The 20,617-nt window shown below is 41.1% G+C and overlaps 1 protein-coding gene across 31 annotated transcripts in view; it reads left to right on the top strand.

Annotated features, from left to right (window-relative positions):
* OBSCN (obscurin, cytoskeletal calmodulin and titin-interacting RhoGEF) overlaps positions 1–20,617 on the top strand; it is a 462,171-nt gene that overhangs the window by 67,658 nt on the left and 373,896 nt on the right. For 30 of the 31 annotated variants that reach the window (XM_075588043.1, XM_075588055.1, XM_075588051.1 and 27 more), the window contains exons 7-16: positions 3,647–3,916; positions 6,236–6,511; positions 7,626–7,901; positions 9,681–9,956; positions 11,734–12,009; positions 12,412–12,687; positions 13,367–13,642; positions 14,040–14,315; positions 18,615–18,890; positions 20,203–20,478. In XM_075588043.1, the coding sequence (XP_075444158.1) occupies positions 3,647–3,916; positions 6,236–6,511; positions 7,626–7,901; positions 9,681–9,956; positions 11,734–12,009; positions 12,412–12,687; positions 13,367–13,642; positions 14,040–14,315; positions 18,615–18,890; positions 20,203–20,478 (2,754 nt within the window). The remainder of the gene's footprint in view (positions 1–3,646; positions 3,917–6,235; positions 6,512–7,625; positions 7,902–9,680; positions 9,957–11,733; positions 12,010–12,411; positions 12,688–13,366; positions 13,643–14,039; positions 14,316–18,614; positions 18,891–20,202; positions 20,479–20,617) is intronic. The other variant, XM_075588062.1, reaches the window with a different exon arrangement.

The following is a 20,617-nucleotide window of genomic DNA, read 5'->3' as shown; positions in this document are numbered from 1 at the left end:
TTCTGTAAGTCACGTGCAGTTGTTGATGTCTCAAACTAAAGTCTTCTGTTCTGCAACTCACTCATTTTGCTGAACAACTAGGCGAGAGAGAGAGAGGCGAGCGAGAGAGAGGCGAGAGAGAGAGAGGCGAGAGAGAGGCGAGAGAGAGAGGCGAGAGAGAGAGAGGCGAGAGAGAGAGGCGAGAGAGGGGGGGGGGAGAGAGAGAGGCGAGAGAGAGAGAGGCGAGAGAGAGAGAGGCGAGAGAGAGAGAGGCGAGAGAGAGAGAGGCGAGAGAGAGAGGCGAGAGAGAGAGGCGAGAGAGAGAGAGAACACAGACACTCCAATAATCAAACTAATGTAGTTACAGTACATAGTTATATAGTTACATATGTAACTACATTCTTTTGATAATTGATCATTTTGATACATGTAGAATTTATTTGTCTCGGTTTCAATTCACAATGGAACCTTTCTCAAGAACATCAAGATGAATAATTACAAGGGACATACCAATCCCTAATGACATTAAAGTGAATTAGAAACATCATCACATAATAGTGAGGCTCACTTCTTGCAGACAGTGTGGGGCCAGAGATACTGTATGCACAGTATGCACCAATGGAGTATACAAATAGAAAGTTTATTTCTACATAATCCAACAAGAAGCGGCACAATAGATAAATGGAAGCAAACGGATACTAAATGTCAAGGATACAAATGCAATGAATGATATTATAAGTACTATTGTAAAATCGCAACAAGCAGCAGTAGTGGGGTGAGTAGTTCTGAGTCAAATGGGTATATAGCCAATATAGCCAATAATATAGCCAACAGTGAATAGATGGTGTCAAAGAAATGAAGTGGAAACTGTCCCCAGCCTAACACTACTGTATATCATAGCGATACATCAGAATAATCGCGGTTGGTATGTTTCTTATATTTGCTCACTGTGTGTTACATATGTACATAGTTGGTTGAAAAAATACATAAGTCCATCAAGTTCAACCTATGCTAAATTAAGACGACAGATACTTATCCTATATTTATATTTACAGTATATTGAGCCAGAGGAAGGCAAACCCAAAAAATCCAGTGAAATATCATCTAATGATATCTCATAAGGGAAAAAATACATTATTTCCTGACGCCAAATATTGGCAATCAGATTTTTCCCTGGATCAACATCCTTCTCATGTTTAACTATTTGGTGTATCCCTGTATTCCTTTCCTTTCTAAAAAGATGTCCAACCTTTTTACTCCATGGGTAATGAATTCAACATGTTAATTGCCCTTACTTTCAGAACCCTTCCCTTTGTTGCTGGGGAAATCTCATTTCCTCCAACCGTAAGGGATGGCCCTGTGTCATTTGTACTGCCCGTGGGATGAATAGTTCTTTTTGAAGCTCCTCGTATTGTCCCTGAATATATTTGAATATAGTAATTATATCCCCCTTTAGTTGCCTCTTTTCTAATGTAAACAAATCTAATCTCTTCATAAGTCAGATTTTTTATTCCCTTTATTAATTTGGTGGCACTTCTCTGCACTTTTTCTAGTTACCTAATTTCCTTTTATGGAGGGCTGCTCAAAACTGTACTCTATATTCAAGTTGTGGTCTTACTAATGCTTTGTAGAGGGGCATCATTATGTTTACTTCCTTTCCATCCATTAATGAAGATACCGGTAAAATCTTGTTTGCCTTTGCAGCTACTGCATGATATTGGGTACTATTGCTAAGCCTGCTGTCTATAAGCACTCCTAAATCCTTCTCCAGTTAAATTTAAGTTTATAAAGCAGGGGTCCCAGTACCGACCCCTGAGGAACTCCACTCACAACTTTAGCCCAACCTGAAAAAGTTCAATTTATGACAACTCTCTGTTGTCTGTCCTTCAACCAGTTTTCAATCCAGGTTCAAATATTTTTACTAAGAGCAACTTGATTTATTTTGTACACTAACCACTTGTGTGGAACCATATAAAAAGACTCTTCTTTGGTCTAAATTCCTACTTACCTCCTCAAAGAAAGTAATAAGGTTAGTTTGGCATCACCTATTCTTCATAAATCCATGCTGGCTATTACTGATAATTTTGTTATCCATGAGGTATTATCCTGTAGTAAACCTTCAAGTAGTTCCCCACTATTGAAGTCACGCTTACAGGTCTGTAATTCCCTGGTTGTGATCTAGCTCCCTTTTTAAATATAGGCACCGCATCTGCTTTATGCCAATCTTGTGGTACTGAGCCTGTGGAAATGGAGTTCTTGAATATTAAATGTAATGGTTTGGCTATTACTGAATTTAACTCCTTGAGAACTCTTCGATGTATGCCATCGGGGCCAGGTGCCTTATTTACTTTCGTTTTATCAAGCCGCCTACATACTTCTTCCTCAGTTAACCAATTGTTCGTTAATATAAAGGTTGTGGATTCCTCTTGTGGCACTACTATTGCAATTAGACTCTTCCCTGGTAAATACAGAGGCAAAGAATTTGTTTAATACCTCTGCTTTTTCCTTATCTCCAATAATTTGCCTGCCCATCTCACACTGAAAGGGTCCTGTATTTTCTTTCTAATCTTTTTGTTATTAAGGTACCTAAAGAACTTTTTAAGGTTGATCTTACTTTGTAGTGCAATCCTTTTTTCATGTTCAATCTTTGCTAACTAGATTGCCCTTTTGCAACTTTTGTTACATTCCTTATAATTCTGATACGGTGCCTCCGTCCCTTCTGACTTTAAGAATCTAGGAGCCTGCCTCTTCTTTTCCATTTCCTCCCCTACCTGTTTATTTAGCCACATTGGTTTAGACTTGTTTCTTTTATATTTATTACCCAAGGTTATACACTGATAAATGTGCTTTTCTAACAATGTTTTAAAGATGATTATTATATTCCTTGTAGATTATTCCTCAGTTTATTAAATTTTGCCTTTCTAAATTGTAAGGTCTTTGTTGAACCCATGTAATATGGTTTTTGATAATTTTCTTTAAACGAAATCATGTTATGATCACTATTACCCAAATGTTCCAGGACTTGAATATTTGTTATTACTTCTACATTGTTTGATATTACCAAATCCAGTATTGCCCCTCTCCTGGTTGGTTCCTCAATAATTTGGGTCATATAATTGTCTTTAAGCACCCCCAAAAACCTGTTTCCTTTCGTTGTAATGCTAATCTCATTGCCCCAGTCTATGTCTGGATAATTAAAATCACCCATTATGCAAACGTGACCCAGTTTTGATGCTTTCTCCATTTTCAAAAGTATTTTGGCTTCCTCAATCTCACAGATATTTGGTGGTTTTATAGCACATCCCTACAAACATTTTCTTTATACTTTTTCCTCCACTGCTAATTTCATTCCATATGATCTCTACATTTTCATCATTCCCTTCATAAACATCTTCCCTTATAATAGTATTTAGATCACGTTTAACAAATAAACATACTCCACCTCCTCTTCTATTTGCTCGATCATATCTTATATTCTTTTGATAATATGAGTTCCTGTTGTCCTGATTTACCTAATGTACACGGCCAACGAGTTTTCTGCAGGGCACCCCTACTTTATCCTCTGTGTTGGAGTTCCTCTATGCTATGGACTTATATATATGTATATAAATATAATTTTTCCACTGCTACTTAAAATGATTTCATGGGCATACGTATTTTTTTTTAGCTGTCCACCACTTCACAAACACGCAGAAGACCAGCGATGTGAAAGTCACCGCAGGGGAACAGGCGGAGTTTGTCACTGAGACCTCGGAGGAGAATGTGAAAGTTCTGTGGTACAAAGAAGGCAAAGAGATCAGGCACTCCAAAAAATTCCTCCTGGAAGTCCATGGAAAACAGCACAAGCTTGTTCTCTCCGCTGCCAGGAAGGAAGACGGGGGAACATACACGTGCAGAGTGGGAGAAGACGCGGTTGTTTTTAATGTCAAAGTTACAGGTGAGCTTGTTTGTGGCAAAATAATGAGTTTCTCGCGTTCTTGGGAGCAGTCTGACCATATTCAAACAATTTTCCTTATAATAATCTCTGCAATTTACTGTAGTTTATAAATTGCCTGCGTATACTCGTACGGATGTAGGTGGCTTTTGCTGTGAAGTTCTCTTGGACAGGCCAAACGTTCAATACAGGTTCTGAATATAAGGAAGAGAAGGGTGGGGAACAAGGCCATTGAAAAGGTGGAGGAATTGCAGGGCCCACGGCTGGTCAATTACAGATGTAGCAAGATTTACTGTCTGGGCGCTGGTCCAATGTGGAGCTACGGAGGGTCCATGCTTCTGAAAGGGACTCCCTGCAGCGTTGATCTTTTGGTGCCGCGACCACCATTGTCATGTGACCCGGGGTGGCAGCGGCACCGAAGACCCTTTGTCTATTTACATCTTTATGGTCACTTGGAGGCTTACCTGCCCCCCCAGGTATGTCTGACTAGTGAAGCTTCCCAGGGATGAGGGTTCATGTTAGATTCAGCAGCGCCACTCTCATTCTCTAGGCTCGCAAGCCTTCGAAGAAGGTACAATTCTAATTCTTACCATTGCAAACTGATGTATGGGGTAAAATCTTGGGGTATGGGAGAAACTGAGGGCAGATTCATCGATTCATATGGTGTCAAGTACCTGAGAGCTGCATATTATGAGAAAAAAAATGCAAGTTTTATTTTGGAGAGATCACAAAAAGTTATGCGAGACACAAATTTACATTGGCCGGGCATACTGTACCTTGGAGGCTATTTCGATAATATTATTTCAAGCCCTGGAATCCTCTCTCTAATTCTGTGGGATCTGATTCATCAAAGTTTTTACTTGATACACAGAGCGATGCAGTAAGTACAGCTGGTGGTAAAAAAAAATTGCAGAATTGCCATATTCATATAAAAAGAGAAGTGGCGTCAGTCCGGCTTGGGCCGTCCAATGCAGCAAGCAGACAAATACAGTCTCATAACTCGCTCCAATGCAGCAAGCAGACAAATACAGTCTCATAACTCGCTCCAATGCAGCAAGCAGACAAATACAGTCTCATAACTCGCTCCAATGCAGCAAGCAGACAAATACAGTCTCATAACTCGCTCCAATGCAGCAAGCAGACAAATACAGTCTCATAACTCGCTCCAATGCAGCAAGCAGACAAATACAGTCTCATAACTCGCTCCAATGCAGCAAGCAGACAAATACAGTCTCATAACTCGCTCCTATGCAGCAAACAGACAAATACAGTCTCATAACTCGCTCCAATGCAGCAAGCAGACAAATACAGTCTCATAACTCGCTCCTATGCAGCAAACAGACAAATACGGTCTCGTAGATAACTCCAATGAAACAAGCACACAAATACGGTCTCGCAGATAGCTCCAATGAAACAAGCACACAAATACGGTCTCGTAGATAGCTCCAATGAAACAAGCACACAAATACGGTCTCGTAGATAGCTCCAATGAAACAAGCACACAAATACAATCTCGTAGATAGCTCCAATGCAGCAAACAAAATAAATGAATAAAGCCTTTTCAGAATGTTAATGTACAAGTGAGACTGCGCTGATGGGGATTCCCCTGGAAATCCAAGTAAAGGTCGCTTCTGCTGCTCCCACTCACTCCCGCGATCCCCCGGGGCCAGTAAAGTACATAAAACACAAAAAAGAGAAGTGCAAGAAAAAGAAAATCAATTACTTAATAGCAACATTATGTATTCAAATCTATAAAAAAATGCATCCCTTACATTGATTGACAGAGCAGCATCATACACGGCACGTCCCCACACCACTCCATCCACTAGATGTTAAAAGCCTAAACCTCAGGAGCTGGTGTTAGTTAGCCCCTCCACACCGATCCCGATGGGGGGCTGGCTGATGTTAATTTCCTAAAAAACAGCATTGGGACCTGCTGTGGAGCTCGAGCTCTACATTGCACTGCTTGTTAAATAAGTCTTTCATACACATGTGAAAACCAAACAATATTAATAACGAAGGACACTTTTTCTTTCAGAGCCTGAGCATGCGTTCACCTGGATTGATCATTCTCTTCTTTTTTGGTCTACAGCGCTCTCGCCCCCTTTTGGGAGGCCTTTCTTGCTTTAGGGAGAGCCCTGGCGCTCAAATGTAGTTGAATGGGGAAATCTTTTCACTACCACTATATACTATATTATACCTGTACTTGAGAAGTCCATACTTTTTTGGCAAAGGCAGTCAGTCGTACATCAGCACAACCTCACCTTCATCTGAATTACTTGGACCATGCTTCATAGTATTTCTACGTTCCCCACATTTCAGAGCCTGAGCCTGCGTTCACCAACCTGGAGAAGGTGCAGAAGGAGGTGCAGGCCGTCCTGACAGAGAGCACCACCCTGCTCTGTGAGGTGTCCCAGGCCAAGACTGAGGTGAAGTGGTACAAGGACGGGAAGCTGATCACCTCCAGCAAGAAAGTGAGGGTGGAGTGTGAGGGCAAATCCCGCCGTCTGATTGTGGATCAGGTGGAGAAGAAAGATGCTGGAGAGTACAGCTGTGAGACCGCCGGGCAGAAGATCAATTTCAAGATCAAAGTCACGGGTAAATACAGTTATGGTGACCTGTAGTATCAGGAAAGATGATCTCCTGGATCATCTTTCCTGTTGCTGTATACCTGGATTGCTGCAGATAGCCACCCCTGAACCAGGAGCTCCGGCATTGTGCGCAAGTATCGCATTTTTCCTGCATTTATTTGCACTTGTTTGGTGTGCTACACACCCATATATCTTTGCATATGACGTGTAGTATCAAACAAGTAATGTGAAATCCACCTGAAGAAACCTTTGAGATTTAGTGATTAATCTCGTTAAGGGAATCATGCATTATGGATTAGTTGGTGCCCACCCAGATTTACATAATTTCTTTCAAATATCTATATATATATATATACTGTATATCATTTATAGCAAGAATAATTTACAAGTATAGAAGTAGAAAAAGAGAGAGGGCATATTATTCGCCAAGAGTCCCACATGGACATTCTGATATTGAGTTGATGGTAATAATGTCAGATGCAGGTCGGTCCCCTTTGCAGCAGTGTTTGAAAATGTGTTGTGTTTGATCCAGTGGTTGAAGTGGGATGGAACCCGGTCATGCAGAGTACCACTACTTTCTTATTTACAAAACCACAGTACCACTCCTTTTCCATTTAAAATCATTACGCTCCATTCTTTAAAAAAAAAAAAATATATATATATTTAAATATAGGGGGTTTATTAAAAAAAAAAAAAAATCCTCTCCTTTGGTTTCTAAAGCATAAATAAAAAAAAAATACATCTTTCTAAAATTAAGTCATATGAGCACATATAGAATATTATGACTGAGTTCTAATAATTTAATCTTATTCACTTTTCTTCTTTGATGCACAGGGCTCCCGTTCCCTTTTGGGATGCCTTGATTGCTTTAGGGAGACCCTGCCTGTGGTAATGTAGGAAACCAACTTTTACATAGTTGAGTGGGGAAGTCTTCTCACTACCAAGTATACTTTTCATCTCAGCTGAAGTAATTCTCCATTTATATATCGAGTGAAACTCATTATACTCAAGATGTCCAGAATTATTTGGCAAAGGCAGTCAGTCATACATCAGCACAACCTCACCTTGATCTGATTTATTTAGACCACGCTTCATAGTATTTCTACGTCCCCACATTTCAGAGCCTGAGCCGGCGTTCACCAACCTGGAGAAGGTGCAGAAGGAGGTGCAGGCCGTCCTGACAGAGAGCGCCACCCTGAGCTGTGAGGTGTCCCAGGCCAAGACTGAGGTGAAGTGGTACAAGGACGGGAAGCTGATCACCTCCAGCAAGAAAGTGAGGGTGGAGTGTGAGGGCAAATCCCGCCGTCTGATTGTGGATCAGGTGGAGAAGAAAGATGCCGGAGAGTACAGCTGTGAGGCCGCCGGGCACAAGATCAATTTCAAGATCAAAGTCACAGGTGAATACATTTTATGGTGATCTGTAGTATAAACAAGTCATGTAAAAGCCACCTGAGGAAACCTTTGAGATTTAGTGATTAGTCAAACGAAAAAAGTGGAGAAAGCGCACTGAGTAGCAGAAATATAAATTTACATGAAGTAAAAAGTCCCACTAAGTGGACTGACAATTACAAAATACAATAAACAATAATGAACTTACAAACTAGCAGATGGCACTGTGTGGGATGACGGGAGATCCGGAGGTGAAATCGAAACAGTAGATGACACAGGTCCAGACCCGCAATGTTCCGTCGATCGCCACCTCCTCTCTCCAACAGGTCTACTTCTCTGCCAATGAATGCTCATGTAACAGCCCCTCATGACCTCTAGGTGCATGTACAGACCTGTGTCACCTACTGCTTTGATTTCACCTCCTGGATCTCCCGGTCATCCCTCACAGTGCTGTCAGCTAGTTTGTAAGTTCATTATTGTTTAATGTATTTTGTAATTGTCTGTCCACTTAATGGGACTTTTTACTGCATATAAATTAATATTTATGTCTGCAACCCTGTCTAAGACATGTGAATGTGCTCACAAGTGATATTCTTTATTGGCTATATGCTAACGGTGGATGTTTTTTGTCGCCCTTTTCACCCACCATAACTTAAAATGTATATGGTAAACCTACCCAGACTAGAAATATTGCAAAGCAAGTATAAAACAACCTCACACTGATGATACCCTTCAAGGTTGAAACTTGTCTGTGGGTGGTTTGACTTAGTACTTTGCTAGTCCCATGCTGTGCTTAAAAGCTGTGTGAACGGCGATGCTTTTGCTTTAATGGGCTCCATTTGTATGGATATTCCAGGCAAAAGGTGACACATTGTGTGCTCATTTGCATGTCATTTCCCAGAATCCCTTGCTTCAGTGGGGGCATTGTATGCTAGGTGATAATGGTTGAAAGGCAGGGTTGCCGACCTGTCTAAGACATGTGAATGTGCTCACAAGTGATATTCTTTATATATGGTGCTGTGAATTATCTATAATGCACAGCGCTATATATATATATATATGTATACATATACATATACACAGTTGTGTGAAAGTAAAGTACACCCTCTTTGAATTCCATGGTTTTACATATCAGGACATAAAAACAATCATCTGTTCCTTAGCAGGTCTTAAAATTAGGTAAATACAACCTCAGATGAACAACAGCACACAACATATTACACTGTTTCTTATTTACACTACACTTTCTTATTACAAAACCACAGTACCACTCCTTTTCCATTTAATATATTAAAGCTCCACTCTCTCTTTAATTAAAGGGGAGTTCTTTAAAAATAAAAAAGCTCTCTCTTTTTTGGGTTCATAAAGCGTATACCAAAAAAAACCTATAAACCTTTGTAAAACTAGGTTAAACATGCACATGCTGTACTGTAGGGAATTAGGACTGAGTTCCAATAATTCATTCGGTTTTGACAATTCTCTTGTTGTTTGGTCTATAGCTATCTCTTTCCATTTTGGGATACCCTGATTCCCTAAGGGGGACCCCTGTCTGTGGTATTGTAGCAATCCAACTTTTATGTGGTTGAGTAGAAAAATCTTACTACCACCACTATATACGTTCCATCTCAGTTGATGTAATTCTCCATTTATATATCACGTGAAACTCTTTATACTCAAGATGTCCATAATCATTTGGAAAAGGCAGTCAGTCGTATATAGCACAACATCTTCTTGATCTGACTTACTTAGACCATGCTTAATAGTATTTCTACGTCCCCACATTTCAGAGCCTGAGTCTGCGTTCACCAACCTGGAGAAGGTGCAGAAGGAGGTGCAGGCCGTCCTGACAGAGAGCACCACCCTGAGCTGTGAGGTGTCCCAGGCCAAGATTGAGGTGAAGTGGTACAAGGACGGGAAGCTGATCACCTCCAGCAAGAAAGTGAGGGTGGAGTGTGAGGGCAAATCCCGCCGTCTGATTGTGGATCAGGTGGAGAAGAAAGATGCCGGAGAGTACAGCTGTGAGGCCGCCGGGCACAAGATCAATTTCAAGATCAAAGTCACAGGTGAATACATTTTATGGTGATCTGTAGTATAAACAAGTCATGTAAAAGCCACCTGAGGAAACCTTTGAGATTTAGTGATTAGTCAAACGAAAAAAGTGGAGAAAGCGCACTGAGTAGCAGAAATATAAATTTACATGAAGTAAAAAGTCCCACTAAGTGGACTGACAATTACAAAATACAATAAACAATAATGAACTTACAAACTAGCAGATGGCACTGTGTGGGATGACGGGAGATCCGGAAGTGAAATCGAAACAGTAGATGACACAGGTCCAGACCCGCAATGTTCCGTCGATCGCCACCTCCTCTCTCCAACAGGTCTACTTCTCTGCCAATGAACGCTCATGTAACAGCCCCTCATGACCTCTAGGTGCGGGTACAGACCTGTGTCACCTACTGCTTTGATTTCACCTCCTGGATCTCCCGGTCATCCCTCACAGTGCTGTCAGCTAGTTTGTAAGTTCATTATTGTTTAATGTATTTTGTAATTGTCTGTCCACTTAATGGGACTTTTTACTGCATATAAATTTATATTTATGTCTGCAACCCTGTCTAAGACATGTGAATGTGCTCACAAGTGATATTCTTTATTGGCTATATGCTAACGGTGGATGTTTTTTGTCGCCCTTTTCACCCACCATAACTTAAAATGTATATGGTAAACCTACCCAGACTAGAAATATTGCAAAGCAAGTATAAAACAACCTCACACTGATGATACCCTTCAAGGTTGAAACTTGTCTGTGGGTGGTTTGACTTAGTACTTTGCTAGTCCCATGCTGTGCTTAAAAGCTGTGTGAACGGCGATGCTTTTGCTTTAATGGGCTCCATTTGTATGGATATTCCAGGCAAAAGGTGACACATTGTGTGCTCATTTGCATGTCATTTCCCAGAATCCCTTGCTTCAGTGGGGGCATTGTATGCTAGGTGATAATGGTTGAAAGGCAGGGTTGCCGACCTGTCTAAGACATGTGAATGTGCTCACAAGTGATATTCTTTATATATGGTGCTGTGAATTATCTATAATGCACAGCGCTATATATATATATATGTATACATATACATATACACAGTTGTGTGAAAGTAAAGTACACCCTCTTTGAATTCCATGGTTTTACATATCAGGACATAAAAACAATCATCTGTTCCTTAGCAGGTCTTAAAATTAGGTAAATACAACCTCAGATGAACAACAGCACACAACATATTACACTGTGTCTTATTTACACTACACTTTCTTATTACAAAACCACAGTACCACTCCTTTTCCATTTAATATATTAAAGCTCCACTCTCTCTTTAATTAAAGGGGAGTTCTTTAAAAATAAAAAAGCTCTCTCTTTTTTGGGTTCATAAAGCGTATACCAAAAAAAACCTATAAACCTTTGTAAAACTAGGTTAAACATGCACATGCTGTACTGTAGGGAATTAGGACTGAGTTCCAATAATTCATTCGGTTTTGACAATTCTCTTGTTCTTTGGTCTATAGCTATCTCTTTCCATTTTGGGATACCCTGATTCCCTAAGGGGGACCCCTGTCTGTGGTATTGTAGCAATCCAACTTTTATGTGGTTGAGTAGAAAAATCTTACTACCACCACTATATACGTTCCATCTCAGTTGATGTAATTCTCCATTTATATATCACGTGAAACTCTTTATACTCAAGATGTCCATAATCATTTGGAAAAGGCAGTCAGTCGTATATAGCACAACATCTTCTTGATCTGACTTACTTAGACCATGCTTAATAGTATTTCTACGTCCCCACATTTCAGAGCCTGAGTCTGCGTTCACCAACCTGGAGAAGGTGCAGAAGGAGGTGCAGGCCGTCCTGACAGAGAGCGCCACCCTGAGCTGTGAGGTGTCCCAGGCCAAGATTGAGGTGAAGTGGTACAAGGACGGGAAGCTGATCACCTCCAGCAAGAAAGTGAGGGTGGAGTGTGAGGGCAAATCCCGCCGTCTGATTGTGGATCAGGTGGAGAAGAAAGATGCCGGAGAGTACAGCTGTGAGGCCGCCGGGCAGAAGATCAATTTCAAGATCAAAGTCACAGGTGAATACAGTTATGGTGATTTGGTGTACAGAACAAATAATGACTAACGCTGGAATGCAATAACCTCTCATATGGGTTCTCACAACATGATCCCCCGTTAGCTGCCATTGACTTGCAATTCAGTAAACTCTAAGTGTATGAATTTATATTCCCCTCTCTTGCTGCGTGTGCACCAGCGTGTGATTTGGGGAGGAGGTACTGGAGCTTTGAAGGAGTTGCCCAAGGCACATATTATGATGGTGTATGTCAGTATCTACGTGCGGGTCCATCACTTTTACTGATTTAGTAAAAGGAGTCAGTGCTCAACTTCCTCCATATAAGTTTGTCTTATTCCCTTCTCCTTGATCTGAATTACTTAGACTATGCTTCATTTGATAGTATTTCTACGTCCCCACATTTCAGAGCCTGAGTCTGCGTTCACCAACCTGGAGAAGGTGCAGAAGGAGGTGCAGGCCGTCCTGACAGAGAGCACCACCCTGAGCTGTGAGGTGTCCCAGGCCAAGACTGAGGTGAAGTGGTACAAGGACGGGAAGCTGATCACCTCCAGCAAGAAAGTGAGGGTGGAGTGTGAGGGCAAATCCCGCCGTCTGATTGTGGATCAGGTGGAGAAGAAAGATGCCGGAGAGTACAGCTGTGAGGCCGCCGGGCAGAAGATCAATTTCAAGATCAAAGTCACAGGTGACTACAGCTATTGTGATTTGGTGTACAGAACAAATAAGGACTAATGCTGCAATTCACTAACCTCCCACATGGGTTATCGCACAGTCATCCCGCATTCACTGCCATTGACTTGTATCTCCCCTTAAGGGCCATATTTATTCATTTGTACCCATTAATTTAAATGGGCAACAACGTGCCTTACATCTTATCACTGGTAAGTAAATATGACCCTACGTATCAAGACAGACAAAGACCCTTTAAATAATAAGAAATACCATTTAATTGAGAATTAGGCCCCTATTTAAATGGTGAGAGCAATGTAGCATGCAGTTCACTAGTCACTTTAACATCTATCCAAATACATGGAAGGTGATGTATTGTTAACAGTGCATTATGCTGCTGCTCACAATACTAAATAGTGGGGTTATAGGCATTTCAATAAACGCCTCCGAGGGGCTTATTTATATCTGCCGAAGCAGCCAGTCAGGACGTTTACATACTAAATTCCTGATTGTAATCATATTATGATAGTGTATAATCAGTATCTACGTGCGGGTCCATCACTTTTACAGACTTAATAAAAGGAGACAGTGCTCAGCGCCCTCGATATAAGTTTGTCTTATTCCCTTATTCTCCTTGATCTGATGTACTTAGCCTATGCTTAATTTCATAGTATTTCTACGTCCCCACATTTCAGAGCCTGAGCCTGCGTTCACCAACCTGGAGAAGGTGCAGAAGGAGGTGCAGGCCGTCCTGACAGAGAGCGCCACCCTGAGCTGTGAGGTGTCCCAGGCCAAGACTGAGGTGAAGTGGTACAAGGACGGGAAGCTGATCACCTCCAGCAAGAAAGTGAGGGTGGAGTCTGAGGGCAAATCCCACCGTCTGATTGTGGATCAGGTGGAGAAGAAAGATGCCGGAGAGTACAGCTGTGAGGCCGCCGGGCAGAAGATCAATTTCAAGATCAAAGTCACAGGTGAATACAGTTATTGTGATTTGGTGTATAGAAAAAATAATGACTAACGCTGGAATGCAATAACCTCTCATATGGGTTCTTATGCAATGATCCCCCGTTTGCTGCCATTGACTTGAAATTCACTAAACTCTAAGTGTATCAATTTATATTCCCCTCTCTTGCTGCCTGTGCACCAGCGTGTGATTTGGGGCTTGTTACAGGAGCTTTGAAGGAGTTGCCCAATGCACATATTTTTATTGTGCATGTCAGTATCTATGTGCGGGTCCATCACTTTTACTGACTCAGTAAAAGTGAGTCAGTGCTCGGCTTTCGCCATATAAGTTTGTATTGTTCCCTTCTCATTGATCTGAATTACTTAGACCACGCTTCATAGTATTTCTACGTCCCCACATTTCAGAGCCTGAGTCAGCGTTCACCAACCTGGAGAAGGTGCAGAAGGAGGTGCAGGCCGTCCTGACAGAGAGCACCACCCTGAGCTGTGAGGTGTCCCAGGCCAAGACTGAGGTGACGTGGTACAAGGACGGGAAGCTGATCACCTCCAGCAAGAAAGTGAGGGTGGAGTCTGAGGGCAAATCCCGCCGTCTGATTGTGGATCAGGTGGAGAAGCAAGATGCCGGAGAGTACAGCTGTGAGGCCGCCGGTCAGAAGATCAATTTCAAGATCAAAGTCACAGGTAAATATAGTTATTGTGATTTGGTGTACAAAACAAATAAGGACTAACGTGAATACTTTGTATTGGACGAAACATACATGAGCCTGGTATGTAAGCAAATTTACTCTGTATTTATAACATCAGCAGAGCAGGTACAACACGTAACATTTCAGGACCAAATTGTCCTTTCCTCAGACCATTCACCAATAAGGACTAACGCTGGAATACAATAACATTTCACATGGGTTATTGCACAGTCATCCTGAATTCATTGCCATTGACTTGTAATTCACTTAAAACTATTAATTTATATTCCCCTCTCTTACTGCGTGTACTCCAGCGTGTGATTTGGGGTGGGGCTACAGGAGCGAGTTTCCTAATGCACATATTACGGTGGTGTATGTCAGTATCTTCGTGCAGGTCCATCACTTTTACTGACTTAGTAAAAGGAGTCAGTGCTCGGCTTCCTCCATATCATTTTGTCTAATTCCCAGGTGTAGCAGAGATTTAACTTCTCCCCGGAAGTCATTAGGAAATGTACATAGCCCATGCGTTCTCCGGCACTTCAATAGCTACAGTAAAATAATCAATCAGACAGTATACAACCTTGTTTAGTAATATGGGCAAACAAATCATACAGAGTGGCAGGCTTAAACAATGACATTTCAGATCTTCCAGGTTCATGTTCTGCTTTGAGATACACAATAAAATGCCCGTCCCATCTTTCTGCCTAGAGAAAATGTCTTGTCCAGGATTTGAGTCAAGTAACACATAAATAAGGTCGCCAATAAGACAAACAGCTCCTGGTTATTAGGACAGATTAAGCCAGATCTGTTTTTATTTTACTTCTCTTTGGGATTGTAATTCCATTTACTGTACTTTTTGGTAAGGATATCAAAAAAAAATAAACGTATTTACTTAATATGCGCTAAGGGCTTGTATCCAACTGGTCGTTTTAGACTTAGACTAAAATAACCAAATTCCTGCAATCTGTTTAAATAACTTAAGTTGAAAAAAAAATTGTAAGAAATATATCAGCTTCTTTCACTGTCTCTATAAAGGGAATCTGAAACTTTTGACTCAAGTCTCACATCAAACACAATTATGGCTGAAATAGTTGAAAGCATTTCAATCATCTGTCATAAAAGCATGTTTAATAACTACAATAATGTATTTCATAACTTAATCGCACTGTATGTGTGTATAGCATAAATGTATTAGTATAATAATATGATATTATATATGGTACTGTTGGAGTGTCAGCACAGTTGCTGTGATATAATGTAGCACTACTAATTATAGTAGTTAGTCACTCTGGGTTAAGTGACATCGGACACTGAAACAGCAAAAACTCTGAATAGAAGAGCTGGCAAATGTTCTAGAGGCTGGAAGTATATAAAGATACACATTACAGTATTCATTTACAGGGGATTATTTCCAACACCCAAAACAATTACTTCTAATTAAACCCTTTCACTGCCAGAGAGGTGACGGCGGAAAGTTTTAACGAAAATATTCAAGAGCCTACATTGAATCTTGGAAGAAAAAAAAATATATTGTGATGGCCACACCACGTTGCAGGCTCTTTTAGTCCCAATTGAAGACGGGAAAGACTGTATTTCTCTATACAGGGTTTATTTACAGGGATTAAATCATACAACAGGCCCACCGTCCCTTTAAGTCAAAACAAATCATAAAATACCTATTCCCGTTAGGGAAAATAACTTAACTTTTCCTCAGCCATTTCTAACGATAGCTGGCCAACTATACTGGTTCACAGCTCAAAACATGCCCTGGCATATGCACCCCACATGAACAGTCTTAAGACAACAATAAAGTGTTTTTCTTATCTGTTTGGAGCAGACGTCCCCGCTTCAGCACGGTCTCTCCTTCTTTCCTTCCTAGGGGAACTCGGCCCCACGTGAGCTCAGAGAAACTCCTCTGTAGGTCCACTGTCAAGGGCTGTGCCAGCCTTCCATCTTTAGCTGGGGAGCACTTCTCTGTCCCCCTCTCTGGGACAGCAATCTCTCACTCTGTATCTCTCAACATGTGTCTCTCACACATGGCAGCTTCTCTGTAGTCACTTCCTGACTATTACAAACTCCATGGGCAATCAGGAGTTCATTCTGATTAATTATTCAGCAGCTGAACTAGCTACTTCTAAGGAGGATTAACTCTGTGTAGACTGGAATGCACACTTACTGCACTGTTCCAGCACCTAGAGATACCTGATGGTATCACGAGAAGCATAGGGTATTTACAGAAGAACTAACAGACTAGCGGACAGGACTGTGAATGTATTTACGGATACCAAAACATGAATGAGAGGACGAGATATATGTTATTTCTAATTGCACTGGGTTATTTTGAGGTCCAAATGAGTTAAGTTGCCATAAATAATACAGTGCATTTCAGTCTAATGTTATTTTCTAACTTCATGGAGACCACCTTTTTTGTTTATATATATATATATATATATTATATATATATGATTATATCATGTGTATTACTGCTGTGATATGCTGTGTACAGTAATGGGCTATATAAATAAAGATATATATATATATACATGCATGCAGTAAGGAATTATTCCTTTTCTACAACTGCAAGTAGAACATTCTCATCAATGAGTATTTGTACACACGCTCAACAAAAAAGGTGGTCTCCATGAAGTTACAAAATAACATTAGACAGAAATGCACTGTATTATTTATGGCAACTTAACTCATTTGGACCTCAAAATAACCCAGTTTATTGTTTTAACAGTTTATAACTTTATTATAACCAGTTTATAACTTTTTTGTTGAGCATGTGTACAAATACTCATTCTAACTGTTCTACCTGCGGTTGTAGAAAAGGAATAATTCCTTACTGCATGCATGTGTATATATATATATATGCAGTATATCTTTATTTATATAGCGCCATTACTGTACACAGCGCATCACAGCAGTAATACACATGATATAATCATATATATATATATATATATATAACAAATAATACAAATTAGCACATCATGGGAAGATGCGCTTCAGACATAAGAGTAACATTTAGGAAAAGGAGTCCCTGCTCCGAGGAGCTTACAATCTAATTGGTAAGTAGGAAGAACGTACAGAGACAGTAGGAAGGTGTTCTGGTAAGTGCGTCTGCAGGGGCCAAGGTTTATGTATGAGTTGTATAGTATCTGCCACGGAGCAACCCCACGTTTTTTTCACAATTTACGGATTACACTTTGATACCAAGTGCTCCATGTATTAATATGTCCTGGATGCAAAATTGGGTCAAATTGAAGCACCAGATTTATCCAATAGAAGGAATCTCATAGCAAGCAATACGATTGATGCCTACTTCCTACTGTATGCAACTATTTTTCACTTAAGAAACAAAGAAAGTGTTCCCAGCACTTAAATAGAAAAACACGTGAAAACGACACTAGATTTTATGCAAAAATAATGCATTTTACTATCAAAAATAAATACAGATCTGGCAGACAATACGCACTGGACAAGGAGGCTATTCAAGTCTATACAGTCAAACCGCAAATGGTATCCAGATAACATACAGTACTGCGTGTAATTGGCAAAAAAGGAAGGAAGGGAGGGAGGTAATGGAAAACAAGGAGGGGGGGATAAAACGGGAATAAGGGGGGCAACGTAACGTTTCGGGGCTGCTAGCCCCTTCTTCTGGCCCGTTCCCAGAGACCAAAATGATCCTGGTACTTCCCTTACCCCTAGAGAGCAAGAACTCCCTCAAAAAAAAGCAAATAACAAAGCTGAAATTACCCTGCAATGGGTGCAACAATCTATCTACTAGTAATGTTCCAGCCACAATGTAGCACTTTTATCCAAATGATAAAGCTGAAGAAATCCTGCAGTACGTGCAACAATATCTATTGGTAATGTTTCAGCCACAAGGTAGCACACGTAACACACACTGATTCTAAACAACACTTGTATAGACACACAAGGGTTAATAATGTCACTAATGTCCAGCCCTGACAACACTTAAAGTTAGAGGACCACACACTATGAGACCCAAAAGTATAGTAATGTGTTCCTGAGACCAGGCAGCAAAATGTCTGGAAATGCAGGGCGTCTTCTATTTTTCACTTGTTTTTCCCCAGTTTTGCAATCTGGAAACTTGGATAAATAGGCCCACAAGTGTGCAGTTTTCACATTTATTCACCCGTAATTATTTGTGTGGTCTGCCCATCTTGTGGCTATGTTGCTTGCTTTAAATTCAGGAATTTGGTAGAAAATAATACATAAAAATGATTTGTTTATAAAGTGGTGAATTCTACCCTTCCTCACATTTCAGAGCCCGAGCCGGCATTCACCAACCTGGAGAAGGTGCAGAAGGAGGTGCAGGCCGTCCTGACAGAGAGCACCACCCTGAGCTGTGAGGTGTCCCAGGCCAAGACTGAGGTGAAGTGGCACAAGGACGGGAAGCTGATCACCTCCAGCAAGAAAGTGAGGGTGGAGTCTGAGGGCAAATCCCGCCGTCTGATTGTGGATCAGGTGGAGAAGAAAGATGCCGGAGAGTACAGCTGTGAGGCCGCCGGGCAGAAGATCAATTTCAAGATCAAAGTCACAGGTGACTACAGCTATTGTGATTTGGTGCACAGAACAAATAATGACTAACGCTGGAATGCAATAACCTCTCATATGGGTTCTTATGCAATGATCCCCCGTTAGCTGCCATTGACTTGCAATTCAGTAAACTCTAAGGGGCCTATGCAGTAAGCGTTCATAAGCCATTTATCAAGCATTTATCACCCAAAATGCCTACTGCTATTCAGTAAGCGGTGATAAGTGGGTGATAAATGACAGAATCACTCAAAAAGAATTGCTCATAAAGAAAAATCACAGAGGTAGCGGTGATAAGCCACTTATCACCGCTTTTCGGCATGTTCATAAACTCGCGCAATTCTAGTAGCAGTGATTTGGCTATGAACGCCTATCACTGCTCTACAATGGTGGTTTTATCACAAAATTCTCACGCCAGAAAAAGTTGGCGTAATGATGTTGGAAACCTGCAGAGAAGCGGCGAGATGGGACTTAGGGGGAAAAAATATGCATTTTTCCTGCATAGGATTGATGCCGGGAATCTCTGGAGCTGATAACCATTAATATTAGCACCAGAGACCACTGGCATGAATCCTATGCAATAAAAATGGATTTACAGTAAACTTCATTACCATAGTGGATAGCCTCAGGGACACCCTACTTCCCGAGATACAGGCCCGTTATGGGGTGCCGGTATCTCCTATGCATTTAAATGTCCACGTCACATGACCATGGGAATAAAATGCATAGGAGATACCGGCACCCATAACGGGGGTGTATCTCGGGAAGTAAACTATTAACAAAATTTAAATTTATACACATACATTTCGGGCGATATTTGCACAGGGAGAGACAGCTCTCTCAGAGCAGCTCTCTCCGGAGCAGATACAACTCGCCGGGTTAGGCCTTTTCAGAGGGTCGTTCATCAGATCACCGGCTAATCACCCGTTTTGTGAATTTTGCTATGACAGGTAATGAAGGCTTTCTGAATACTGGGATAACAACGCTAATAAAAACGGTGATTTAAATGGCCCGGTGATTTTTTTTATGAACCTTTAGTGCATGAGGCCCTAAGTGTATCAATTTATATTCCCCTCTTTTGTTACGTGTGCACCAGTGTGTGATTTAGGCCTTGTTACAGGAGCTTTGAAGGAGTTGCCCAATGCACATATTACGATGGTGTATGTCAGTATCTACGTGCGAGTCCATCACTTTTACTGATTTAGTAAAAGGAGTCAGTGCTCAGATTCTGCCATATAAGTTTGTCTTATTCCCTTCTTCTCCTTGATCTGAATTACTTAGACCACGCTTCATAGTATTTCTACGTCCCCACATTTCAGAGCCTGAGCCGGCGTTCTCCAACCTGGAGAAGGTGCAGAAGGAGGTGCAGGCTGTCCTGACAGAGAGCACCACCCTGAGCTGTGAGGTGTCCCAGGCCAAGACTGAGGTGACGTGGTACAAGGACGGGAAGCTGATCACCTCCAGCAAGAAAGTGAGGGTGGAGTCTGAGGGCAAATCCCGCCGTCTGATTGTGGATCAGGTGGAGAAGAAAGATGCCGGAGAGTACAGCTGTGAGGCCGCCGGGCAGAAGATCAATTTCAGGATCAAAGTCACGGGTGAATAAGTTTGTTGTCACACAAATCATACATGTTTACGCTAGATTTATAAACATCTTATAAATATCATAATTTATTTACTAGATTAGTTCTAACCACCATACACAATATAAATATAGATTTGTTGCTGTTGTGTTTA

The sequence above is a fragment of the Ascaphus truei genome, chromosome 2, assembly GCF_040206685.1.
Source record: "Ascaphus truei isolate aAscTru1 chromosome 2, aAscTru1.hap1, whole genome shotgun sequence".
In the NCBI taxonomy this organism is placed as follows: domain Eukaryota; kingdom Metazoa; phylum Chordata; class Amphibia; order Anura; family Ascaphidae; genus Ascaphus; species Ascaphus truei.
This window is presented reverse-complemented; position numbering and strand designations above follow the sequence as displayed.